Source organism: Penicillium arizonense (genome assembly GCF_001773325.1).
Source record: "Penicillium arizonense strain CBS 141311 chromosome Unknown PENARI_contig013, whole genome shotgun sequence".
In the NCBI taxonomy this organism is placed as follows: Eukaryota; Fungi; Ascomycota; class Eurotiomycetes; order Eurotiales; family Aspergillaceae; genus Penicillium; species Penicillium arizonense.
The window spans coordinates 662,019-688,084 of record NW_019173290.1 but is presented as its reverse complement, the minus strand read 5'-3'; the positions used below and the strand labels follow the sequence as shown (position 1 = coordinate 688,084).

The 26,066-nt window shown below is 49.4% G+C and overlaps 8 protein-coding genes across 8 annotated transcripts; 5 read left to right on the top strand and 3 right to left on the bottom strand.

Annotated features, from left to right (window-relative positions):
- Window positions 1-562: 562 nt before the first annotated feature.
- Window positions 563-1,590, top strand: PENARI_c013G00967 (SIR2 family NAD-dependent protein deacylase; the record flags this gene model as incomplete). Its single annotated transcript, XM_022633105.1, has 2 exons — window positions 563-899; window positions 971-1,590. The coding sequence occupies 2 exons, from the start codon at window positions 563-565 to the stop codon at window positions 1,588-1,590; spliced, it is 957 nt and encodes a 318-aa protein (XP_022486887.1).
- Window positions 1,591-2,259: 669 nt separating this feature from the next.
- PENARI_c013G02472 (uncharacterized protein) lies at window positions 2,260-4,012 on the bottom strand (the record flags this gene model as incomplete). The annotated part of the gene is made up of 7 exons (XM_022633147.1): window positions 2,260-2,463; window positions 2,517-2,869; window positions 2,919-2,952; window positions 3,002-3,600; window positions 3,649-3,743; window positions 3,797-3,885; window positions 3,932-4,012. 7 exons carry the CDS (start codon window positions 4,010-4,012, stop codon window positions 2,260-2,262), a joined length of 1,455 nt encoding a protein of 484 aa, XP_022486872.1.
- A 724-nt stretch (window positions 4,013-4,736) lies between these two features.
- PENARI_c013G07762 (uncharacterized protein) lies at window positions 4,737-7,152 on the top strand (the record flags this gene model as incomplete). Its single annotated transcript, XM_022633273.1, has 13 exons — window positions 4,737-4,851; window positions 4,904-4,937; window positions 4,988-5,037; window positions 5,135-5,181; window positions 5,237-5,382; window positions 5,432-5,615; window positions 5,677-5,746; window positions 5,794-6,129; window positions 6,180-6,487; window positions 6,535-6,635; window positions 6,689-6,861; window positions 6,913-7,075; window positions 7,125-7,152. The coding sequence occupies 13 exons, from the start codon at window positions 4,737-4,739 to the stop codon at window positions 7,150-7,152; spliced, it is 1,755 nt and encodes a 584-aa protein (XP_022487006.1).
- A 1,523-nt stretch (window positions 7,153-8,675) lies between these two features.
- PENARI_c013G11082 (uncharacterized protein) lies at window positions 8,676-9,821 on the top strand (the record flags this gene model as incomplete). Its single annotated transcript, XM_022633355.1, has 3 exons — window positions 8,676-9,051; window positions 9,599-9,679; window positions 9,814-9,821. The coding sequence occupies 3 exons, from the start codon at window positions 8,676-8,678 to the stop codon at window positions 9,819-9,821; spliced, it is 465 nt and encodes a 154-aa protein (XP_022487058.1).
- Window positions 9,822-9,986: 165 nt separating this feature from the next.
- PENARI_c013G06101 (putative SNF2 family helicase/ATPase) lies at window positions 9,987-13,430 on the top strand (the record flags this gene model as incomplete). Its single annotated transcript, XM_022633232.1, has 2 exons — window positions 9,987-12,968; window positions 13,026-13,430. The coding sequence occupies 2 exons, from the start codon at window positions 9,987-9,989 to the stop codon at window positions 13,428-13,430; spliced, it is 3,387 nt and encodes a 1,128-aa protein (XP_022486982.1).
- Window positions 13,431-14,836: 1,406 nt separating this feature from the next.
- Window positions 14,837-18,659, top strand: PENARI_c013G10006 (hybrid sensor histidine kinase/response regulator; the record flags this gene model as incomplete). Its single annotated transcript, XM_022633328.1, has 3 exons — window positions 14,837-18,382; window positions 18,436-18,600; window positions 18,654-18,659. The coding sequence occupies 3 exons, from the start codon at window positions 14,837-14,839 to the stop codon at window positions 18,657-18,659; spliced, it is 3,717 nt and encodes a 1,238-aa protein (XP_022487045.1).
- Window positions 18,660-18,922: 263 nt separating this feature from the next.
- exg2 (putative exo-beta-1,3-glucanase) lies at window positions 18,923-21,679 on the bottom strand (the record flags this gene model as incomplete). Its single annotated transcript, XM_022633278.1, has 3 exons — window positions 18,923-19,334; window positions 19,382-20,394; window positions 20,444-21,679. The coding sequence occupies 3 exons, from the start codon at window positions 21,677-21,679 to the stop codon at window positions 18,923-18,925; spliced, it is 2,661 nt and encodes an 886-aa protein (XP_022486819.1).
- A 1,257-nt stretch (window positions 21,680-22,936) lies between these two features.
- PENARI_c013G09847 (serine/threonine-protein kinase) lies at window positions 22,937-24,894 on the bottom strand (the record flags this gene model as incomplete). The annotated part of the gene is made up of 6 exons (XM_022633322.1): window positions 22,937-23,462; window positions 23,515-24,155; window positions 24,208-24,412; window positions 24,463-24,574; window positions 24,628-24,750; window positions 24,852-24,894. 6 exons carry the CDS (start codon window positions 24,892-24,894, stop codon window positions 22,937-22,939), a joined length of 1,650 nt encoding a protein of 549 aa, XP_022486768.1.
- Between the last annotated feature and the right edge of the window lie 1,172 nt (window positions 24,895-26,066).

Here is a 26,066-nt window from a genome sequence, read left to right as displayed (position 1 = left end):
TGTGAGTTGCCCCGGGCGAAGTTGGATTTCATTTGCTTGTGTGTTCCACTCCTTTGCTTGTGCATCTTCGTCTTTTCTTCTTATAATGCTTCTTAGGTCGTGTCCGTAGGCTTCTTTAATCGGCACCATGTTCCGGTTGGAACTCCGGTAGATTTGGGATCGGAAAAAGTTTGAAGTTGATAAGGAAGCCATTAACAGGAGGATCAGGGCTAGCTTGTGACGTGACATATAGATAACCTGACTCGCAGGGCTAAGGCACTGCCACTGCTGGTGGGGTCCGTGGGGGGGCAAAAGGACCGGTTTTCATTGTTCTCTTTCTTGTTTTTTTTTTTCAGCAAACCTTGAATTCTTGCCCTTGTTTTCTTAATTTATTACAGGAACAGTTTGTATGTATTTGCAAGCCCAAACCACCTTATAGTGGGTAACACTCATCTGCCTTTGATCTCCAACCATGTTGCTGCCTTAGCGCCTTAGCCGCCTGGCCTTTATATCTCCCCGCGGCTCCACCCAAGCTTCCCCTTCAACATCTCCAACACCTTTGAAACGTAAGACATCTCTTCTCATGGCTCCATCAAAGGGCCTCGTACCAGCCGCTGATCTTCAGTCATTTACTGAATATCTAAGCGGCTGCAAGCGAGTCATTGCTCTTCTTGGAGCTGGAATCTCCGCATCATCAGGCTTACCCACCTTTCGTGGCGCCGGCGGACTCTGGCGTTCATACGATGCAACCTCTTTAGCAACCCCCGAAGCCTTTCAGAGAACTCCAGGTCTTGTTTGGCAGTTTTATAGTTACCGACGACATATGGCTCTGCAGGCCGAGCCTAACAAAGCGCACTACGCGCTGGCAGAGCTGTCACGGAGAAATGAAGACTTCATTACACTTAGCCAGAACGTTGACGGTATAGTCTCCCATGAATATCTCTCACCATGACCTTTTATAAAAGGCTAATAACATATTCCCGTCTTCTAGGTCTGTCCCAGCGAGCACTCCACCCTTCTAAACAGCTACATCTACTACACGGCAGCCTTTTTGACGTCAAATGCACCTCCTTCTATTGCAACTACACCCGTGAAAATGACTTCACAGACCCGCTCGTTCCAGCCCTAGATATTCCAAAAATGGCATCAGGCCTTCATCCCTCCGCGACCGACAAGACCGGTGAAGAAGCAGCGAAAGCTATCCACAATGCTCTGGGCACAGGAGAAGAGGTTGACATATCCGATGCCAGCAATCCAATCCCCCACCTAAGCGAGGATGATCTACCTAAATGCCCTAAATGCAAGACTGGGTTGCTCCGTCCGGGTGTTGTGTGGTTTGGAGAAGCCCTGCCTGAGAAAACGCTTAGTGAAGTCGACCGTTGGATCGCAGCCGGCCCCATTGATCTCTGCCTGGTTATAGGCACCAGTGCAAGAGTATGGCCGGCTGCAGGGTATGTTGATGAAGCTCGTTCTCAGGGTGCACGAATCGCTGTGTGTAATATGGATTCTAATGATACTCCTGGTGAGCTTCATTTTGGGGATTGGTTTTTCCAGGGTGATGCCGGGGTCATTGTCCCCGAGATCTTGAAGGGTGTCATTGGTGAAATTTAAATCTCTTCTGGGGTAGAATTGGGGTAGCATTGGGAATTGTGATCATTGGAATATGGGATATGGCTAGTGGCCATTTTTAGATTTTGGGCGTTTCATATTAGCTTTGCATGACTTGGTAACTGATGAGGAATGGAAATTACGAGCATTTTACGACTACGAATGAAGAAACTTTGAGTTGATGGTTTGATAGATTGAAATGAAATATCACATTCATTGGACGGAAATGCGAGCGTCTTTTTGGTGTATTATAGTCGAAGGAGAAAGAAGAGCTAAGGCGTTTTGAACCAGTACTCTACCTTTTTCAGGGCAGCCAAACTGCATAGTTTCGAAAAGCACCATACTCTTTGAGCATGTCTCCAGTAATCCAGCCTTCTCATCTGCAGGACTATCACAGGCAATTGTCAATATAACAAGAGTGGCAGCAACAACGCGGTGATAGTAACAAGGCCATTCAACAACATGAGACCCTTCCTCGAGTGCCTTGTGTAATGATAATACCGTATCTTGAGCGGCTCCAAGGCAAACATTCCGAGCCATGCTAGAGGTATAGAATGGCGTTGAAAGGTTTATGCTAGCGAAGAATGGGCGATGCATGACGATCATCACATGGTTGAAACTTATATGGTTCATCGAGGTAAGCATTTGATGATTGGAACTGAGTATATTGAGTCACTCACGAAGTTCAATGTCGCAGCACTGCCGCCGGACCCACGCAAATTTTTCTCTTGCGCGCAGTCCCTCACTTGTTGCGGTATCTTTGGGCGCGAGATGTACCGGCAACTCCCCTCTCCAAGTCATGAGTTCCGCTTGGAGATTCATGAGCCGGCCAGCGAAGGATTTTATTCCATTTCGTTTTTCATCGATGTTTGAAACCTGTTGAAGGGAATTAGCATTGGGCAGCAATGTTGAAAATGTAATTATCTTACCAAGTCAATGATCTTCCGGACGGTTCTGGAAAACTTGGCCATGACAATAATGAAGGATACTCTGCTAACATTGGCTATCTCGTCCTGAATTCTCGTCAGATAGCTCATCGAGATCAATGAGGTTATAATAATCACCAGAGTCTCTTGTGGGTATGACGCTATAGAATCCGTTTCTCGAATACACAGTGGTCTGCCATATTCCACACACAGCTCGGACTCCAGGCTATACAGGGTCCACCACGTTCGCCTGGCCTCCTGTACGACAATGTTGGTAAAGCCGGCTTCGTCGAAGTTTCTGTTCAATCCTGCCGAGTACGCAAACCTGATAGCAATTCCTAAGTAGTCATATGCAACTAATCACACGATTAGCAGGTGAACATAGCACAAGTAGGATGGACATACGGTTGTGTTGAACCGTATAATGAGCATATACGGCCTATTATCTTGTCAATACAAGCAACCTGACAGAGCAAGGGCAAACAAACCATCAGTAAAGCTGCTTGCGCAGTCCGCAAGGCGCTGACCCCAAGCAAACTTCCGAGAAGACCCTGTGCTTCGGCAAAATACCTGGCTGCACATTCGGTGTCGTTGGGTGAGTATAGAGCCCCCAGAGCTAAGATAGAGTATGTGAGACATTTCCATTGTAGACTTTGAGAACATTCTGAAGTGTTCGCGAAGCGTCTGAAGGTGGCACGAAATACTTTTTCGTCGAAGATTGGGATTGTGCTATAGACGATACCGAAGAAGTGGTCTAGGTGGACCTCAACGAGGTTTCCGCTTGGCCACCAGCTAGTCGCCCTTCGGACAGTTGGGGAGGCATATATATCCTGTATTCGGAAGTCGCAAGAGGCATCAGAATTTATTGGGTGCTCAACTGCTTCCCGCCGCTGTCGCTTGCTTGCCCGTTCGTCGGCTCCACTGGAGGGAGCATGATCTAATACCACTTGAACTGTCTCGTGAACTGCCTCGTGAAATGATTTGAGGAGATCTATCGTTGACGTAGAGCCAAAATAATTTGCTACTCCCGTTTTTTCGTCGACGAACGTGACACCAGACACTGTATCATTTGTGATCTGTGGGGCATCTGCTCTTTATAAGCGTTTGTGTCTGAGTCGAAATGAAGCATATATACCTGTCAACTCAACCGTTCTCCTAGGCTGATATGTCCTCTCACCGAAAACGGCTCTTTCGAGCTCCATGACCCTCGCATTGATGATATCAAGACCACTGCGTCGAACGTTAGCGCTCGCATGCATGGTGTTACTTTTGGCGCGAGTTACCCAGCAAGTCTGCTCGCAGATGTCGAAGGGTCATAGGAACATTGTACCTTGTTCCTTTCACATGATTCGCAGGGGAGCATCCCGTTGCACTAGAAATGTTAGTATGGGATGCACTATTTCGGGAGGTTCCTTTACCTTCAGCTTTCGCGCGCGGCATGGGTTGCAAGCCTCGGTTGTTTTCCTGCGTTGCCCGGTGGATCCCGTGCTTTGCGACATAGTGGCAATATCCAATGTCAGCTGTTGGCCGTTTCCTTTGCATAAGTTGGATTGGGAACGGGAGTTGCGATATGGTGAATTCGCTTACGTCATGCATTTAATTGGCTCGGAATCTCCGCGGGACCGATGCTCGACGGCATAAAAGGCACATCCGTATTCCGACGGTGAGTATACATTTGGATTGTATAGAATTTGGACTCGATTTGAATACGTAAAAATATAGATGGTGTGAGGTGCTGATTGTTTTGTTGGGTTTTGCTCTTTATACCTCATCACATGCGAATACGTCCGTCTTTTAGATATCACACAATGCACATATATGGTCTCTCATCTGCACCATTAAGCAGCTCCATCATGGATGGTCATTCAGGATGCGCCAAGACCGTTGTCTAAAATGCGCATGTTTGTGATGTGTATGCACACCATAGAATATCAACGCAGTGAATTGGGTCGTGGATCTATAACTGTGGATCATAGAATCGCTGGTCAGCCAATCGCGGAGATCCCATGAGGATGAGCCTCCACAGTCAAGTTGCCGATCAAACTCCCGTAGTGTGTGATCGTGCAATGGCCCACTGTAAAAATCTTAGACCAGCCCCTGATATTTGCTACGAGCTATTTGTTCTTGTTGGGGTATATCTGTGCGGGGTTATACATATTTAAACTTGGACTTCCCCCTTGCACGTACAGAAAACATTATCAATCTTCAACACAGCTCCACATCATGACTACTAGATCCACAATCCCTCAAAAGAGAAGGAAGGAAGATGTCGATCAGGATGAGATCGTTAAAGATGGCCGGCTAACAACTGCCGCCGAGAACTTCTTCGAGGCTCTGTGTATGTGAAAATATCCTACGAGCAGTGTGCAGGAAGCTAACGTTTTCCCCAGCTGAGGCCGGTATCACTAACTGTTTTGTGAACCTGTAAGTCCTTTGAATAACTGTCTCAGTGTTGTAACCTGACAGATGAACAGAGGAAGCGACCACCCCGCCATGTTGGAAGCGATGATCAAGGCGAAGCAAGGTGATTTCCGCCAAGATTGGATTCGTTGATCAGGGCTGATTGGAAACAGAGAACAAAACTAACTTCCCAAACATCATCACTTGTCCTTCTGAGCTAGTTGCCCTTTCGGCAGCCTTAGGCTATGCCCAGGTCACGGGAGTTCCGGTATGATCATATGGAGGCCAATCACACCGCTCTCTACTGACTTTTGACTGGCTAGCAATGCGTTATTGTGCATGTCGATTGTGGCACTCTTGCCTTGGGACAGTCAATCCATAACGCATCCATTGGCAGAGTCCCTGTCCTTTGTTTCGCTGGCTTGAGTCCTTTCACTCAGAATGGCGAACTGCTTGGTTCTAGAACAGAGTCAGTTCCCTCAAGATGAGAGTTATGCTTCAGACTGACATAACGACAGGTTTATCCATTGGCTTCAAGATGTCCCTGACCAGGCAGCCATTGTTCGCCAATACTGCAGATACACTGGCGAGATCAAGACAGGACGCAATATCAAACAAATGGTCGCGAGAGCGTTGCAGTTTGCAACGTCTGACCCCAAGGGGCCAGCATATCTCATGGCTGCCAGAGAAGTCCTCGAGGAAGTAAGTATCCCAAGAAGACCGGCTTGTCCCAAACCATGACTGACGATGGCGATTTATGTAGCGTGTGCCAAGGGAGAGTTTGGAGGCAGATACTCTTACTTCCGTTGCACCAAGTGCGTTGCCGGAAGCAGGTAAGACATGTGGACCTTCTATGACTTAAAAAGGCTGACTTCAGCAGAGGTTGAATATATCGCCAAGGAGCTAATGAACGCAAAGCATCCGCTTGTTATTACCACATCGCTTGGTCGCAATCATGAAGCGCCCGCCCTCCTTGAGAAGCTCTGTGATACACTGCCCATTACTGTAGTCGAGGAGGTCGGCTCAGACTTGTGTCTGCGCAGTTCTCATGAGGCATATCGAGGTTGTACCGTCACCACCCACCCAGAGGTTTTGAAAGCCGATGTCATCCTCATTATGGACTGTGATGTACCTTGGATCCCGACGGCCGGCAAGCCTCGACCTGGCACCAAGATCTTCCATCTTGACGTTGATCCACTCAAACAGCAAATGCCACGTACGTGTTTGGATACTTTATCACCTGATCCATCTAACTTTGAGTAATAGTGTTTTCCATCAATGCCACTCGCAGATTCAAAGTCGGATGCGCAATCGCACTGAAACAAATCAATGCTTTCCTGGCTAAGGCTGATATTAACACAGCTCAATACACCCAAGCATTCGAGGACCGATCAAACAGTTACAAAAACTGGAGAAAGACCCTGCAGAATCTTGAAACGCCATCAGAAGATGGTGTTATCACTGTGCCGTACCTAACATCAAGATTGCGAGCCACTCTTCCACAAGACACTACATATGCGTTAGAGGCTGTCACCAATGCAGTAACTCTCATCCATCATCTCAATCTGTCTGAGGTATGTATTATCCGATGATTTCATTGATATCTGCTAATGATCACTAGCCAGGGAGCCTGGTTGCCAGCGGCGCCGGTGGCCTTGGATGGGGCGGCGGTGCGGCACTGGGCGTCAAACTAGCCAAGCCCAATTCGTTCGTTTGTGGAATGTGAGTGCCAGAAATACTTGAGTTCTCTTGATGTCAAGCTAACAATACTTCAGTGTCGGTGATGGAGTATATCTATTCTCCCAAATGGAGAGTGTGTATTGGATCGCCAGACGTTACGACGTTCCATTCCTCATGATCGTGCTGAACAACGGTGGATGGAATGCACCAAAAGTTTCTGCCCTTCTCGTACACAAGGACGGCTTAGCCTCTAAGTCAAACAGGCGAGGTAAGTTAAGGAGGGCTGATATTCTGATGCGCGGTAGCTGATTTACTGCAGATCTCAATATCTCGTTTGATCCCTCGCCCGACTATCCCGGAATTGCTACTGCAGCTGGAAATGCTTGGGGCAAGACAGTCACCACTCAAGCTGACCTCGATCCTGCTATTAAAGAGGCAAGGCGTGTTGTCGAGGGTGGAAGATGTGCCGTGCTTGAGGTTGCGTAAGTGCGAAGCATGACACTTGATTTGCATGGGCTAATAACTGTACAGGGTTCCATCCATTTGGAAAGAGACTTAGAACTCAGCTTCAATGAAGTACTGAATAGATACGCACTAGAGTCTATATGTATATCCTACATGTCTCTATTATCTTTATAAATAGCTCAATTCGGTAGCGATCTAGGTTTGAAAACGGCTAAGAACCGAGGCTCGGCCTTTGACATGAAAGGAGTTTTTGATTAAGTTAGGATTTTCCCCTACATGTATTAGCTATGCAAATGCGAAGGCGAAACAAATTATGATATCTAATGTAAAGTTTTGGCCTTGAAGAATCGTCCGAGGCTCCCTTATTTTGTAAGGGGCGTAGACGTCTCCAAATTGCTACAAGTTTGTGCGACAGCTTCTAGTTTGTTGCACGCAGCTTCCTCAGTGGGTTTAAGACGCGGTTTGTAACTATCCCCATAGTACATCTCAACAAATATGTAGCTTGGGAAGAGGCAATCTCAGTGCCAAACGGTGCGCATCACCTTAGGGACGCTCAAGATACACTCAAGACACACTCGAGACGGAATACAGTTGATTTCGAAAACAGATTCCCCTGTGGGGACACACGCTGTGTTTCTCGGCCCGCCATGGAATTCCATAGAACCCTATAGCTTCCCCCACCCACTTCCGGGGTTCCAGGTAGCGGAAAAAGATACTTCGCGGAGTGTGCCGGTATGGACTACCGTAGTCTAACCTTGAATTCAGAGGGCTATTGGCTTGGCGGCGAGCCATCCGAGCTTCAAGGCGAATCATCGCGCATTGACCAGGGAAATGTCGATTTCTCATCTCGCTTAAGCTCGCTGGCGGCTCGGTACGCGGAAAGCGATGCTACCATTCGCTCCCTTCCAGTTCAAATGGAACTCGGGTTGAGGCTGATAAAAAACCCTCCGATCCCTGATTGACTGATAAGTGGACTTTGATCGCCCACCCTGGTTCTAGATAATGAGATCATATTAATCGATAACGAAGACCGAATTTTGCATTCGCTCAGAGCTTTCGCCCTAAGATGAGAGGTGCTGATATTCTATCTGTTTCAATCCTGCTGTGCGGTGCTACAGTCGCCCAACAAGCTGGGCCCTATCAACACCAAAACACACTGGGAACTCCCAACGTGGATGAAATAAGTTCCCCGCCCGATTTCCGCGGCTTCCAACTATGGAGCGAAACTGGCAAACTAGACGCCAAAACGCTCTCAAAACTCAGCCCGGCATGCAGGGCATCCATGACACGGAGGATTCACTGTCACAAGAAGACGCGATCCCTGCGGGGGCGGTTTGGGCGTCGGAGGCCGGGTCTGGGTCTGGGAAGTGACGCGCTCAGCGATCTTGTCTGTGACAGCGGCTGCGGGGAGTCCATCGCCGCGTGGTTTGAGGGCGTCGAGCGCGATTGCGCGACGTTAGAGGAGAGGATCCTCTTTCCGGCCCAGCGGGGTGGGCAGTTGTGGGCGAGGTGGAACGAGACTTGTCTTAGGGATGAGGGAACAGGGAGATATTGTGATGGTGGGTTCTTCTTTCTCCACCCGTCTCGAATGGTATAGGCATGGTACTCACTCACATCATGCGTGCAGATGTTATCGACGAGTTCACAACCTCTTCCATCCGTGAAATGCCGATGGAAGAACTCTGCTCCTTCTGCAACGTGCAATGGCACCAAATGATGCAAACGTCCCCGTACTCCCACTACGACAATAACTACAAATCGAACCTTGAACACATCAACAGGGCCTGCGGCCTCACCATCCTAACAGACATCCCGAAGCTCACGCTCTTCGAAAACCCACACGTAGAGTGGGGCCCGTACTGCCCGACCCATCTTTTATACACCACTTCAGCGGGGGACACATGCGACGGCATCGCGGCGCAGTTCAAGGTTGCCTCGGCAGCTGTTCGAGGTGTGAATTGGTCGCCTATCGACTGTTTCGCTATTCCCGAGGGTAAGAGACTGTGTATCCCGTTTGGGTGTAAGACATATACGTTGAGGGATGGGGATACGTGCGACTCAATTGAGCGGGAGTTGGACTTGAAACCGTGGTTGCGACTCTCGGCGATTCGGGAGTATAACCGTTGGGTGAATGAGGATTGTTCGAATCTGCATGAGGTTAGTGACGCTCTTTTCGGGCGTGTTATCTGTGTTGGCCCCACGGGTCTGTCGATCCTGGACGAGTGAAAACTTTGTTCTGGAGTGACTTCGTTTCGTGCGCTATTCTGAGGATCTTGCCTGCGCTAAGTGCTTCGGCGATGCATTGGGATGACGCGTGGGGACGACGTATGGTTTTGCGGTCTGCGCTGAAGAGTTGGATTATATATATAGGCATTTGCCGCGTGCAGAATACCGTCATGTTTCGGATCTGAATACATCTTAGTTTTTCTCCTCTTTTCCAACATCTTCACGCGTAGAATGATTGAAAGGATATAATTAATCGCGGACTATGCAATTTTCTTTGTTTGCCCGCAGTGCTGCCTCAGGCCACCCGTTGCTAGGGAATCAGACCCGCACACCAAAACAAATCGATATCGATAACGTCGACGTTTCTTCAACCCCACCACCCATCGACGGCAAAGGTAAGTGAGATGGTCTCGATTTATTCCTGGCTTTGCTTCTATCTTGAAGCCACGCACTGTGACCCCCTTGCTTCCCAGAAATCCCCGAGCGGGCCACACTATTCGAGAACACCAATACTGACCTCACATTCCAGCGCCCTGATCAGATCCTTTTTCTCGCGACTAGCTGCGGTACGTTGAATTTGATCATTCGAGGCTTCGCCTATCTGCCAAGTCTCCGCCCACTGCGCCTTACTCGAAGTACGCACTTGACTTCGGACTCAAGACCCCGCCGCATTTTCAGCCCGTGTCCCTCGTTCACCACACAATGGCCAGGGAAAGCAACGCTCCCACAGAGCCTCTCACTCCGGGCAAGCCCAATCCTCAAACTCGCCCCGCACATGTCCAGAAACCGGAATTCGGAAAGCCCTCGCCGATCGGCCACCCACAGCACCGATCAAACCATCTTTTCAATATCCCGAAGCCCAACCAGTCTCGAGCCGAACATCACAGACCCGCCCCTCGACCGCAGCCTCAGCATCCAGGTCCGCATGCCGCGCCTCAGCCCTACCGCCAGCCGGCTACAGGTGGCCCAGCCGCAACCCCATCAGCGAAACGCAGCGAGCCGTGGGATCCCTTCAAGCCAGTGGCGCCATCGGCCTACAACAATGCTCGTCCACTCAACCCACCCGGATCAGTGAGCATCAAGCGCCCTGAGAATGTCACCTGGACAACTCCACGTGCTCCTCGGCCGACCTTCACATCCAAGCCTCTTCCGCCGAAGATGTCAAATGCATCCAAGAATCTTCAAAGCTTCATAGATCTCACCCAGCCTGATAGTGGCCCTGCTGGTAGGTCGGATTCCCGTGCGCCGCCTGACTTTGGGGCTATGGATATGCATGGATATGTGGATACAGCTATGGCAAACGAGAACATCAAAGCCTTGCTGGAAGGTGCATTCGAAGACGAAGAGGAGAAATCCGAGTCCAAGACCAAGAAGAAGGGCAAAAAGAAGAAGCAGTCCAAGAAGAGTTCTAAAATGGAGAAGGAAACCCCAGTTATCAAGGACACGAAGAAAGAACAGGCTGTCGATGACCTTGACGATCTCGCTGATCAACTGCAAGGCGTCACTGTGAATGACACGACGGGCTCCAAGGACGACTCCGATTATGTGCCTAAAGAAAGAAGCCCCTCAGAGAGTCCATCCATTGAGGACGACCAAGTCGCTAAAGAAGGAAAGGACAACGTCGAAGCAGATGAGGATGAAGAAGAAGAGGAGGAGGAGGAGGAGGAGGAGGAGGAAGAAGAAGATGATGATGATGAAGAGGATGGGGTGGTTGAGGGCCTGAAAGTCACCCTTTTGCCACACCAAATTGACGGTGTGCGATGGATGTGCGACAAAGAGACCGGCCGAAAGACGACTAAGGGAATCTTTCCCAAGGGTGGAATCCTTGCAGACGATATGGGCTTGGGGAAAACAGTGCAGGCAATTGCTCTGGTGCTCAAGAACCGTAAATCCGACCACGAACACAGCGAAGACAGCGACGAAAAGGAGGGCAAAACTACCAAATTGCCTCCCAACTGCAGCAGTTCTACTTTGGTCATTGCGCCCCTTGCACTGATCAAACAGTGGGAATCCGAAATTAGAGACAAAGTCGAAAAAACTCATAAGCTCTCTGTATGCGTCTATCATGGTGCGACACGGGCGAAGACCTCAAAAACCTTGGACGATTATGATATTGTTATCACAACATATGGTACACTCACCTCGGACTTCAATTCATCCGCCTCAGACAAGGCCAAAAAGGCCGGTCTGTTTTCGATCCACTGGTATCGTATTATTCTCGATGAAGCACACACCATCAAGAACCGCAACGCCAAAGCTACACAGTCAGCGTATGCGTTGGATGCTCAGTACCGGTGGTGCCTGTCAGGAACACCCTTGCAGAACAACTTGGATGAGCTGCAAAGTTTGATCAAATTCCTTCGAGTGAAGCCTTACGATGACTTGGCTGCTTGGAGAGACCAAATCAGCCGGCCACTAGCCAATGGCCGCGGAGGTCTTGCTATCCAGCGGCTGCAAGTCTACTTGAAGGCTTTCATGAAACGGCGTACCAAGGATGTCCTCAAACTCAACAACGATGTGAAGGACGGCGAAGAAGGTGAAGATGGGAAACCTAAGAAATCTAACGGCTTCCACATCACCAAGCGTGAGGTCATCAAGGTGGCTCCCGAATTCATGCCTGGAGAGTTGAACTTCTACAAACGCCTGGAACAACGGACGGAAAACAGCCTTGAGCAGATGATGGGTGGAGCTAAGGTTGACTACGCCGGCGCTTTGGTCCTGCTCTTGCGTCTTCGTCAATGCTGTAATCACCCCGACCTTGTCAAAGGTGATTTGGCCAAGGACAAAGATGTCTTTTTGCAAACCAATCCTACCGGTAGCCAATCTACTCAGGCGAAATCCGATGATCTCGACAGCATGGCGGAACTCTTCGGCGCAATGAGTGTTGTCACCAAGAAATGTGACGTTTGTCAAACGGAACTTAGCCAAGATGAGGCCAAGGCTGGTAGCAGTCGCTGTGGCGAATGCGAAGCTGATCTCAACACCGACATCATCGGCACGGACAAGAAAAAGAAGAAGTCGAAGAAGAGTCACAAGGAGAAGGATGTTCCAGAATCTCCTTCCCTTCGCAGATCTGAGGCCCAACTTGCCCGTTCCCGGAAGAACCGACGAGTCATCCTTGACAGTGATGATGAAGAGGAAGAGGGTGAATGGGTCGTTCCGGAGGATCAACGCAAACTGCCAAGCCTCGGAAAGGCAGGTGGTTCAGATGACGAGAATGCCGAAGGTGGCGGTGAATGGCTCAACTCTGAAGATGAGACAGATGATGAGATCGAATCTCCATCTAGAAGGAAGAGCAAGCCCATCGTTCTGAGCGACTCCGAGGATGAGGAGTCTGACTCAGATGGGGAATACAACGAGGAAGGTGAAAACGGCGAGTTGCCATCCACCAAGATTCGTCACTTGATGAAGATTCTCAATCGTGAGGCACCCGACTTCAAATTCATTGTCTTCTCCGTCTTCACCTCTATGCTCGACAAGATCGAGCCTTTTCTGAACTCAGCCAACATTGGCTTTGCACGCTACGATGGTGGAATGGCAAACAACCACCGTGAGGCTAGTCTTGAGAAACTCCGAAACCACAATGGAACCCGTGTGCTACTCTGCAGTCTGCGTGCCGGTGCATTGGGTCTTAACCTCACTGCAGCCAGTCGTGTCGTTATTCTGGAGCCTTTCTGGAATCCCGTAAGTCATGATCTCCAACTCCTAGAGAATAACATGCAATGCTAACTCTCAATCTAGTTCGTGGAGGAGCAGGCCATCGACCGTGTCCATCGCCTGAACCAAACAATCGATGTCAAAATCTACAAAATGGTCATCAAGGGCACCGTCGAAGAGCGTATTGTCGAGCTGCAAGACCGCAAGCGCGAGCTAGCCAACGCCACCATCGAAGGCAAGGCTGGCGCTGGCAAGTTGACCATGCGTGATATGATGGCGCTCTTTGGTCGCGACGCCGAATCAAAATTCACCGATAACCAGAGCACTTTGGACTTCAACAGCCGAGTAGGCTTGTTGAGCTCCGCAGAAGAGGCTACACCGGCCCCTACATCGTCGCAGGGGTCATATTCTGATCCTCGCAGCCGCGGCCGGGAATTCCAGCCCAACCGTCCACGAAATGAGGACTCGGTTTATGGTCGTCGCTGGTGAGCGGCATGAAATGAAATTATGAAATGACGTTTAGGGGCGAGATTTTAGGGAGTTACGGTTTGCAGCTGAGGATGTGGTAGACTGCATCAATGTTCGGTGTATTTTGTCATTAGATTTACCTCTTTCTTGTTTGATATTCATTTGATTGTTGGCACAACTCATACATTCAATTCACTAATGAGAAAACGCTTCCTCTTGAACCCTATATTTAGTTGATGATCTATATAGCAGCAACTGGTAGTCTCGATAACCGGAGCTGAGATTGTTCTAGGCTGGTGTAGATCAGAACCAAGGGTGGGAGCAAACCATTGCCATAAATCCGGAAAGCATGCCCACGAGTCAAAAGCTCACCCCGGTTTTAGTTATGGCAAGCTCTGCGTGGGACTCGGGATTGTCGTCCGATTGGAAGCTTACAGCACTGATGCCTACCTCAATTTTGATAATGGCGGTGTGTGGAATTAGAGAGCTCCGAAGTAGACGGTATACTATCTGTTGAACATACAGGCCGGTTTCTCATGGCCCATGATATGGGTTATGAAGCTGTCCATCTTCATTGGAAGGACTGTTGATGCTGAGACCATCTCATCACAATGTCCTAGAACATGGATATCATATTATCTACATCAACAACGTACATGTCCTAGATTTTGTGGGGTATCTTCCACTATACTGTAGCTGAGGTCGAAGGTCAAGTGGAGTGATTCTCGACCGGTCTAGAAATGTATGCTCTGCGGTTATAGTCCGAGGTCACCGAATGTCGCCTTCGTGTGCCCTGGCTTGATATTCGGAAACACCGACGAGGTTATTCATCTCATTAACCTGAAAAGTCCGCCTTTTGGTAGAGGAATTGGAGTTGACCGCTGCGATATAGGTTTTCCGTGTTTCGCAAACTTCCCCTGCTTAAATCGGTCCTCTAGATCCTGAATCGATGGTATATAAACCTTCACAGACCATCTGCCGAATTCGCTACCACGGCTCTGATACTCTGGATCTAGGATTGCGAGTCAATTTATGATGGTAGTTTCCGGCGAACCGGACGAAGGAACCGAGGACATGCACACAACACCAAAGCTTGTCTCTGCTGGTTCATGTGCTGATAGGTTGAACTTGCAGGAGAAAGCTTGAGCTCGGGATAGGTTCTGTGGGTACCCCGGCCAGAGCATTGTTCTCTATCCAATAATTCCATCTACTCTTCACTCGTCTATACGATTCTCGATATCCATAACTTTAGCGTTAAAAACATCTGTGTTGTCGACTTGTGTCTTTTTGTTTGAACGGAGTCAATATCGACACAAGTGAGTGAGCTTCTTTTGAATGGATATTTTCTAGTTATAGCTAACACCCATTGTCTGCTGAGGTTACTCTCTTAGTTATTCCTCGGCCTAGTGAGGTTTCAAGACTGGGATATGTCCTTACCACCCGATGTCAACGACCACAGCGACTGGACAGTCATTTACAATGATGACAATGGCAAGAAACAAGACCAATTGTCTCACAACAGAAAAACCCTCGCAAGAACATTGTCAATCCCCAAAACTATGTGCATTCTGTCCGACACCAAAACTGAGATATCAACGGTAGCCGAGCTGCCCTCACCAAAGCTGAAGCTACCCCAACTGGGCCATGATTCAGCCGAAAGAATCTTTCCAGTTCGCTCAGCCCTTTCCTTTGATTCGACCCCTTCGTCCGCACTGCCGACCCCTTCTATTGAGAAGCACGAAACACCAATATCACCCTTCTCGGATACATGGACCGGCAACTTCGGCAACGAAAATGCTAATTTCCAGCCGACAATTGCTGCAGTAAAGGAAAGCATTGGCCAGGAAGCCCTTAAGCGACCGGATTCTCTTGCCAAGCTGCATAAAAGCAGCAATTGTGAGACTGGTTATTCATCAGCATCCAAGAAACAAGATCAAGAAGACGAGCATTCACTAGATGATCCGACTATACCTCATACCTCCAAAGATAACATACCGAGCGCCAATATCCTGAGACAAATACAAAACACCGTGGAAAGCGGTGGCGATGTACTTGGTGCTTACAGACCGACAAATGGGCTACAATATTCAAAGCAAGATGAAGAAGCCATTGCCATCCAGTCATTTGGCGCACTCATCGTGCTGGCAGAGTTGAATGGAAAGTTCGAGGTGCAAATAGCCAGCAACAACTCCTCCAAAATCATTGGATATTCGCCAGACGAGCTTTTTGAACTCGATTCATTTTGCGATATCTTGTCTACTTCGCACATTGATACTTTCCTCGATCATGTCAACTTCGTTTTGGATGACCAGTATGAAATTGTGGAACATGGGCCAGAGGTTTTCTTGATGACCTTTTTTCTTCGTGAAAGGCTCAGCCAAAGTGTGTGGTGTACTATGCATACCAGCAAAGCATATAAATCCTATGTCATCTGCGAGATTCAACCCACCATGGCTTCCGGCTCCATTACAAAAGCAACCCAAAGAGTCCAAAAGCTCGAGAGACATGCACAAACATCGGAAGCAAGCTGTACAGATCTCGCCCCTCATGGGGATCCGAGGAACCTTGCTATCCCAAAGGAGGATGGTCGCTCAACCGAAATCAACGTCACAGACCCCTCGGAGGCTCTCAATGCCATTCCTCGCATTCTGCAGCATCTGGCCAAGTCTCAGACGGTAGAAACACTTGTTCAGAATACCGTCGCCACCTTGCAAAAGCTTACACAATTTTCACGAACTACCATATTTCATTTCGAAGACGATTGCAATGGAACAGTCGTTGCCGATGCTTTTGACTCCTCACTGGGTTTGACTTCATTTACGGGCACCTCATTCCCCGAGTCAACGTTCCCTGAGCCATTGAGGAAACGATATATGCGGAATACTGTTTGCCTCTCTTACGCCAGAACCAACAAATCTGCAGAGCTTGTCTACCGCGCCTCCACAAATAAGCATGCACTTGATATGTCGCATACCTATCTCTCTGCGGCACCAACATCCCTGAAGCCGAGTTCCGGTCCTCCTGTCAAAGCTTGTCTGTCGATTGGAATCAATGTTTCCGGAAAGCTTTGGGGATTGATATCATGTCAGTCATACGAGACAGACAAAACACTGCACCCAATCGTTCAGAAAGTATGCTGGTTCGTGGCAGAAGCGGCTTCAAACAACATTCAGCGTCTATCTTCTACTCTTCCCATTGCATTGAAAGAACCACACATATCTTCAACTAATAAAAACAGACCCCAAGCTGCCAGTACCCCGTCAGGTGATCTGCTCAGTCTATTTAGGGCGGACTACGCTGCGGCATCTATCATGGGAGAGAGCAAGATATTAGGCAGACCGGTCGATTCTCAAGAAGTGTTAGCAGTACTGGAATACATGAAAGCCAAAGAGATTGATACGGTACTCTCATCGACAAATATCGCATCCGACTTCCAGGACCTAAATTACTACCGTGGCTTTCATTGTATATCTGGTCTGTTGTATGTTCCACTTTCAGTGGATGGGCATGATTTCATCATGTTCTTTCGGGCTGATTTGGGATGTAACACGCCCCGTAACCATGAGAATGAATCAATATGGTCTGCAGCAGAGTTCGAAAAGGCTTCTTCGCTGTCGTTGCTATACCGAAGTTTCAGTGAGATCTGGCAAGAAAAGGAGGCGGCAATGCAGAACAACCAGCTGATGAGGCTACTGCTTGCCAACTCAGCACACGAGTTCAGGACACCTCTCAACGCTATAATAAACTACTTGGAGATTGTCCTTGATGGAACCCTGGACCAAGAAACACGAGACCACATTTCCAGATCTCATTCAGCTTCCAAGTCATTGGTCTATATCATCAATGATCTGTTAGACCTGACGAACGCCGAAAATGGACAGCGGTTGATAAAAGACGAGATATTCAATCTACCCGAGACTCTCACGGAGGCAACGGACATCTTCTGGGAAGAGGCAAGACAAAAGCACGTCGACCTGCAGGTTGTACAACACGCAGCACTGCCACCTGTCCTCGGAGACCAGCGACGAGTCCGTCAGGTCATCACCAACTTGATCAGCAATGCTATCCAGCATACTGCATCAGGCGCACTCACCATCGAGTCCTGTGTTGTTCCTGAGGACGTGGATCCCGATCATATATCAGTCGAGGTTGCGATCCATGATACTGGGTCTGGTATGTCCCAAGAGATCGTTGAAACATTGTTCTGTGAGCTGGAACAAGTCTCCAATAAGGGATATATGAAGACACCAAAGTCGTATGGATGCACACCCAGTGACACACCAGTGGAAATAGAAAGCGTACTTGGACTCGGTCTCGCACTGGTTGCTCGGATTGTGCGCAACATGAACGGGCAGCTAAGCCTAAGATCTGAAGAAGGCAAAGGGAGTTGTTTCAAGATCAGACTCAAGTTCCCACTTCCAGCGGACAAATCGGACGATCAAGCTACCTCTTTTACTTCAGCTAATTCTCAGCCAAGACAGAAAGAAGAAAAAGAAGAAGAAACATCGAAGTCATGCACAATCAACCAGAAAGATGGAATCCCGTGTGAATGTGGCACCACACCTGAATTCACAGGAGGATCTGTCCTAGATGTCGACGTCTGCCTAAAAACAGGAGAATCAAAAAAATTCTCACTTTCACGCCCAGAGTTGGAAACAAGCAAAGCGCCACAGGAATGGCATCGCAAGACCTCCTCCCCTCTCTCAACGCCACCACATTCCCCGGAGGTATCGAAGCCACCAGCCACCGCGTCACCACGCAACAAAACCCAAAGCTTCGACCAGAACAACTCCGCCATGGATGCCACGCTCCACGTTCTGGTCGCTGAAGACGACCCGATCAATAGTACAATCCTGCGAAAGCGTCTGGAGAAGTTCGGCCATACGATCGATATGACAGCTAACGGCAAGGAATGCGCTTCTGTCTACAAGAGCAACCCTAAACTTTACAGTGCCATCCTGATGGATCTGCAGGTAAGCTTTTCGTCCGCTCCATTTTGAATTCATAACTAACCCCGCCTTATTAGATGCCCATTGTGGACGGCCTGAGCGCCACGAAGATGATCCGTGAACATGAACAGGCGATGGCTTCTTCTGGCTTGCCTGAGACTCGTGTTCCTATCTTTGCAGTCTCGGCTTCTCTTCTGGAGAAAGACCGTGAAATGTATGTTCAGTCTGGGTTCGATGGGTGGGTTATGAAGCCGATTGATTTCCACCGCGTGAATCTTTTGCTTGGGGGTGTGAGGATTAAGTGGATGCGGAATAGGTGTGTTTACCAGCCTGGGATTTGGGAGCAAGGAGGTTGGTTCAAAGAAATTTAGTTTGAGCGAGAGATCAACGTGGTTTCAATAGAGCTCAGCGAGTATTTCCCTGCTTCGTTCAGTGGATACAGATGAAACTACAAACTCACGATGAATGCCATCAAAATGCATAATATCCGAGAATTCTAATTCAAGTCCATGGTATCAAGAAAATGCAAGCAAACGCAAAATAAACAGAAACATTATCATCACATCAGTAATACTCTGGCAGGTCGGAGAAGTCAGGTACTGTATCACCGCACTTGAAGGATGGCGAGTATGCCTTGCTGGGCATAAAGCCATTTTTCCATGCCGTGCGGTAACTCCACTGTGCTGCGGACTCGGTGCGCCATGTCCAGTAGAACCAACCCATGGCTGTTTCAAAGGCAGACATCTGTGCCTCTGCATACGTCAATAAGAACTTTTTGTACGAGTCTGAGTATCCGGACGGGTCCTGGTTTGCATTGGCGCAGCTGCAGGTTCCTTCGTCGGCGGTTGGGCAATACGCTGTTGAGTCACCGGTGTCGTATGTCCCTTCCCAGCGAGTGCCACGGCCGACATTGTTAACGTATTGGCCACAGTCTGTGTCGGCTTGAGACCATTCGCCACATATGGTAGGACCCCATCTGTTTGTGTATTAGCTTTGTAAAGAAGGGGAGAGGGTTCAGCTTACCCAGAACTTGTCGTGTTGATCTTCTTGAGCATGGGGGACCAATTGTTGCAGATGATTTCCACTTTGGCGGTATGGTTCAACACAATCTCGCCTGTGTTGAAGGTAGTATACTGGTGAGTATCGAGGTACATATTATCGGGACGGTTCTTGAACATGTTGTCCCACTTGTCAAGGTTGAGGAAGCCATCATGCAGAACAATAGAGGCATTAATACCATTGTTGCGGATAAGTGTTGCAGCCTCCTCAGACCAGTTGAGGACCTTTTCAACGGGCAAGGTCAGCATCAAAGGCTCGTTCACGAGACCGTATATAGTGACCACATTCTTGTACCGATCCTGGGCGAAGAATTTGGACACCTGGTCATGGATTTCGAGAGATCGCTTGCGGTTCAAGTCGCCGTTTGTGCCATCAATCCAGTCAATGTTGCCCTGGCGACCACTATGGTTCCAACCGTTCTGGCTACCAGGAAGACCATGAATATCGAGCTTCACACGAAGTCCATATTTGCGGCAATATTCGATAGCACGCAGAAGGTAGCGCCAGGAAATTTTGGCAACATATGGATCGTCGGCGTAGGTCTTGACGGCCCAGTAGGAGTACTGAATACGAACATGGTCCAGTCCGGCCTCCTGGATCTCTTGAAAGTCAGACTCAGATAGGAATTCGGCGTAGTGTTTTTCAATCGTGCTTGCCGCGGAGCTGCCCAACTTCTTGCTCAATGTGTATTCATCAATGATCCCATCGCTAGACGACCACTTTTTGAACAAAGATGGTACAATGAAGGGTTCAATTGAAAGCCATCCACCGAGATTGACTCCACGAATAGGCTGGGAACCATAAGGGAATGGTTCATTGAGAGGAGGTACATTGTCATTTGCTCGGGCAGAGTCATCCCATGTTGAGTTGATGCCCATGAGAGAAAGATCGCCCACTGTGGCGTTTGTGAAGGTGACATTGAAGCCGTTTGTGTCGTACCAGGTAAACGGATCTAGGACAGTACCTTTTGCATAGCTCTGAAGTAGCATTAGCAACTATCGCAAAAAGAATCCCATAGAAACTTACCGGGATGCTGTCACGGCTGATACTATCCAAATTGGAATTGGAGGGACCGCCAGAACCAGAAGAACTAGAGCTAGAACCCGAGTCGGAGCCCGAGTTGTTCTTCTTCGAAACAACAAGAGCAACGGGAATGATGATAGCAAGCAGCACGACGAAAGCCACCACACATCCGATCACAATGCGCTTCTTCTTAGACCAATTCGACCAGAACTTCCAAGCCGGCGGGCCTCCACCACCAGAAAGGCTGCCCTCCCAGCTCTCCTCTTCCTTCCAATGGTCGTCCGGGGGAGGTCCACCGCCGCGATGACGGACCCTCATATCAGGACTGCGCCCTTCCTCCAAGTAAGCACCAGAAACAATGCGAGCACCAGATCTATGACGAGACCGGCCCTCTGCAACTTCAGCACCAAGCGCCGCACCCGCCCCGTCAGCAAGAGCAGCGCGTTTCCGCTGTCGTCGTCGCTCATCACGTGGATCGTCTCGACGGTGAGACTGCTGTCGTCGATCCTCGTCATCATGCTCAGCAGCCAGCCGCGCCATAGCATCCACACTCAGTAGATGTGAGGCACTGCTAGTAGACTCGGTACTGCGATGCTTGCGCGCATGCACAGCAGCAGCCTCAATCTCCATCTCACGATCCAGTTCCCTCTCCCTCTCGCGTTCACGCTCTCTCTCCCTCTCCCTCCTCCTTCGTCGCCTAGCCTCAGCCTCAACATCAACATCAACATCGCGGTTCCTCCTCTCCCTCACATCCTTCGTAGGGCTCCCACTCTCATCCCTCCGATGTCGACGATGCCCATCGCGATCCCTCTCTCGATCACGCCGTTTAACAGGCGACGTAGCAGGCGATTCCTTGGCCTTAGATCTATCCCTTTCCCTCTCCCTATTCCCATCTCTCCTCCTCCTCCCATCAGCAAACTCCTCTTCCTCCCGCTGTCTCCTCCTCTCCCTCCGTTCCCGCCGCCTAGCCTGCTCCTCTTCATACGCCGCATCATCATCAACGTCACGCGAGTCAGACTCATTCCCCGATTCCGCACGGAAACGATACTTCGCACTGCGCGCATTGCTAGGACTAGACGTAGTAGCGCCTTCATCGGCCTCCTCGTAGCGGCCGCGGATGTATTCGCGCTCGCGCTCGATATCGCGGTCTCGACGGCGTGAGCGCTCCTTGTCGCGTGTGCGATCCCTCTCCCGGTCTCGTCGCTCAGGACGGTCCCGGCTGCGGGATTGGCTCGGCATCCCACAGGTGCACGCTCGTTTAGGTTTGCGTGGTGGTCGATCTTTGGGTTTGGTATGTTGGTAGCACGTGGAGATGGGCGATCGGTTTCTTGTTTGGGGGATTGGGGTATCAGGGGGGCGGAGTTAGATTGGATTGAATTGCAATGCTGGGGGTTGGCTTGGGGGTCTTTGGGGATACACGTAGGATTCGGCGTGTGTGTGGGAAGTGTCGGAGTGAGGAGTTGTGTTCAGCTTGGGATTGCAGGCATTGTTTTCGCCGATCTTCTTGCGGGATCTTGGTTAGGCTGCTTTGTTTTGGTTTTTCCCCACACGGCGATACGCCACGCACTAAAAGCCACAATATGCGGGAGCTACGCTATCTGATGTTGTTCTTAGATTTGTAAGGCAATTGGAGCCTGGGTCTTCTATCTTCTCCTGGGGGTAATGGAGCAGTTGAGGAACTGGTGGAGCGACCTTTACGGGCCAGGTAGACTATATGTACCACAACTGTAAGAAGTACACTATGCAATTGGCAAGAATATTGGTATATTTAGATGTAATAGATGACGAAGAGACATTAAATACACCTGATCATTTTGCACATATGCGAACTCCGAACCCTTCTAACCAAACAGAAATAAACAAGCATCATGTCCAACGAGTGGGGGTATGCGAACTCCGAGGGAAAAAAATAAAAGGGCCAAGAAACACATCGTTGCGAAGAGAAAAAGAAGACACAATCGACAAAGCCTACCGAGAGAGGGGTGGTACTAAAACAATAAAAGCAAAGACGACGTTTCTGGGTTTGCGCCTGCCGTGAACATCTGTACAACTCTGCGCGGGAGTAGGCGGAGAGGGATAAGAAAGAAGTAAAGTAAAAATCTGAAACGAAATGAATTCTCGCTGTGCCCGGGGAATCTAATAGAAAGAAAAGGAGATGGTGCCTCGAGCACTCCATCTGCTGCAATGATCGGTGCTGGGAGACGTGATGTCAATGTGCATGATGCAATCAGACACAGGGTCAGTAAAGGCATTCCCCTCAAGGGCTCCACAGTGAAGTGAGAGTGGGAAGTTATCGAAGTGGTGGCGTCCTGGCCAAAGTGCAGGAGACGAGGACCAGTGGCCTTCGGGTGCTAAACATAGCAAGTGTCTCTGAATGGCAATTTCCATTTCAAGTAGAGACCACAAGTGGGTAGGTATTTGTGGGCCCAAGGGTGCAATGAGGCTGTCATGGATGACAATACCGCATTACAGATGATAGAATCAAAGGGGAAGCTTTCAGCTGATGATCTGTCTCGCTCCCTCTTTACCCAGAACACCAGGCTCAGTGGGCTTGGGACTGCGGTCACGACCCTTCTTCCGACTGAAGAATGACATCATTCCATTGGCTTGCTTGCCCTTGTCGTCAGCACCCTCTAGTCCTTCGGCGGGGAGTGTTGAACTGTGGGCCAGTTCGCTCCAGCTACCAGCCTCGTTCAGAACCATTTGTACGCCTCCGCTCTTGCTCATTTGACGTGTAGCCCCGCGCGGGCGAGGGGCGTGAGGTAGAGGCCGGTGGAAGGATGGGGCAGGTGGTGGTGAGGGAGATACGCCGGTGGAAGGGGAAGGTGGATGCGGAACAGGCGTGGAATCGTTGGGTGTGAGGGCCTCGCCGACCGAATGCATATTTTCGTAGGGCGGAACGCGGATACTAGAGGCGTCGTGTTGGATGGGAGAAGTTATTTGACCAGATTGATCAGGCTGGGACAATTGACGAGCGTGTGTCGTTGAGGTTGTTGTGCCCGGAAGGCAGTCCTCAGGGTTTCTAGTGAATGGTGTCAGCGAAGGATGTAAAGATAGCTTAGGAAAAAACTCACACTACACCGGCAATAGCATCTGCGGCATTGCCTTGGTAGTCGGTCAAGGTGTAATCGAACGGCTCGAACATCGTCTCAATCAAGCGATGGAGCTCATCCTCCCGGATTTCCTTTGCCGTGGCATCCTCTCTTAGCTCCGCACGCGGCTTTTGTCTGCGCGCTCTAGCTTCGAGGGGCGCTTCTTCAAGGAGAAGTTCTTCCAGATCGTATGTCGCGTCGAAGTTGGTCTTCTCGCTTGATGGTCGGAACACTGGTGGGATCTGTTTGCGCTCAAGGGCTTCGAAGTCGATCTCGGCAAAGAACATGTGCTGGGTAAAAGTTTCAAAGCCAATGGCACCGATTCGGCGACTCCGATCTTTTTCCATCAACGAGCCCAGCGCGCGCAAGCAGGCAACTGAGACTGCAGGGTTGGTGACGTAGTATTTCGGTTGTGCCTTTTTGATGTTTTCACTCAGGGTATCCTGGCTCCGGCCTTCAAACGGTCGCTTGTTGTAGATGCACTCGTAAAAAGTCACACCTAATGACCACCAGTCGACCTCAAAGTAGTACCCAGTTCCCTCATAGACCTCTGGTGCCAAGTAGGCTAATGTTCCTGACTTGCTTGTAAGAGGCTTGCCCGGTCGGAAGTCCGATGCCACGTTCTAGAAATCATGGTTAGCCTCATCACCAACAATCCAGGCGCACGACACTTACGAAGTCAGCCAAGTGAACATGTCCTTCGGAATCCAATAGCACATTGTCCGGTTTTAGATCACGGTGAATGATGCCCTGTGAGTGGATGTACTTCAGAGCACAACCCAATTCCGCCATCCAGAACCGCACCGCGTCCTCGGTAAAGCATTTTCGTGAGATATGAAATCGTAGATCACCGCCGTTCATCAGATCGACCACAATATAGCTTGAACCTGGTCAGCGATAAGCAAGGGGGATCGCTGCGAACAGACTCACATGTACTCCATGTCCTGAAAGCTATAACGCAAATTGCAAAGGAATGGATGGTTCAAATGCTCGAGCATTCTCCGTTCGCGAATGATATTCCGTACGCTTTCCGAACGAACCACTGGCACAAGTGTTAGCTATAGCTTCCCCGACAATGCTAGTCTCGAAACTCACCTTCTTCTTTGCGAATATATTTCAGGGCAAATGTGAGTCCAGTATCCTTCCTCTCCACAATTCGAACTTTTCCGAATGCACCCTTTCCGACGACTCGCAAGAGGCGGAAATGGTTGAGGTTGACTAGAAAAGGCAGAGCGATCAGCATGCGGTTCAGAACCTGCGGGTCATGAAGACAACCCCGAGTGCATCCTTCCATCTAAATCCAACTTGAGTTGACATACCCGCATCATTGCAGTTCACCGGTTTCCCCTGAGTATTTCCCATATTGTCGGTATGAGGTATGGGTGAAGTATTGGGGGGTTCACTACTATCTTCCTTGCAACATCACACTCGTCCCAGAAACTCCGGTCGAGAGGCGTAAGGATCGAAAGGAGAGTAGGAAGAACTGTTAGAATCGGCGAATATCGAGCTCAAATCGCAATGTCCATCAGAGGAGGTAATTCCGAAGGTAGAATCGCCGAGCGGGGTTCAGGTGTTTCAGAGTCGCAATAGGATGCAGGTCCAGATGCTAATGCACGGAAAAAAGTGACAGGTCGAAAGAAGCAAGGCACACTTGGCTCCAGAACTCTCCAGAAGGAAAATCAAGGGCAAATGTATGCAAGATATGTATATCGAGAAAACGGGAGGTCCGGGAGCTAAGGCCGTCCTAAGCGCAGCCTAGACACGATAAGGTAGCACCCACACAAAGAAATGGGGGGCTCAGAGTAGAAGAGAGACAATCTGAATCAAGAGCCAGCAAATACTGAACTCGCGACTTCAATGACTTCAAGTTTGAAAGAAAGGGGAGAGAGCGGGCGAGCGGTCTGACAGAAGCGGCAGTACCCTGGGGCCAATCACGCGTGACGCGCAAGAAAATGGGGAAAGGGGATGAAAGAAACACTTCACTTTTCTCGATTTTCTCTCTTTTCCAACTATTCTCTTTCTGGTTTTGACGCCGTGCGATCTACACTGGTTTATTACTCTTCCAGCCTAGCTGGATGGAACAGATTACCGGCCTTTTTTGAGTTGGGTCTAGGTCGTACACCATCACGAGCATTGCAGAGAGACCGGGACCCACGATATTCTCCATAGGTCAACATGGAGTGGAGAGCAAACCAGCCAAGTCAACTTGGGCTTAGGCTGATGGGCGGAGGCTATGACATCCGCTAAGAAAATACACAGACTTTGCTATTCGCCAGTGACTTGTGCATTATCATTCTGGACGAACATCCTGGCGATCAAAATTCAATCTGAAACGGTGGGTGGGTGGGTTTAGGGGGGCGAGTGCAGCCATAAAATGGACTTATCCTGCTCTTTGCTTTTGCGACACCTTGTCCATTTGCGATACATCTTTCGTATCCCATTTTTCTTGCCTGGTGGATATCACGTCAAGTCAGAATCTATCACATATAGTTCGATCGATCGATCCAACCAGGAGCCAGTTTAGGTACATACAT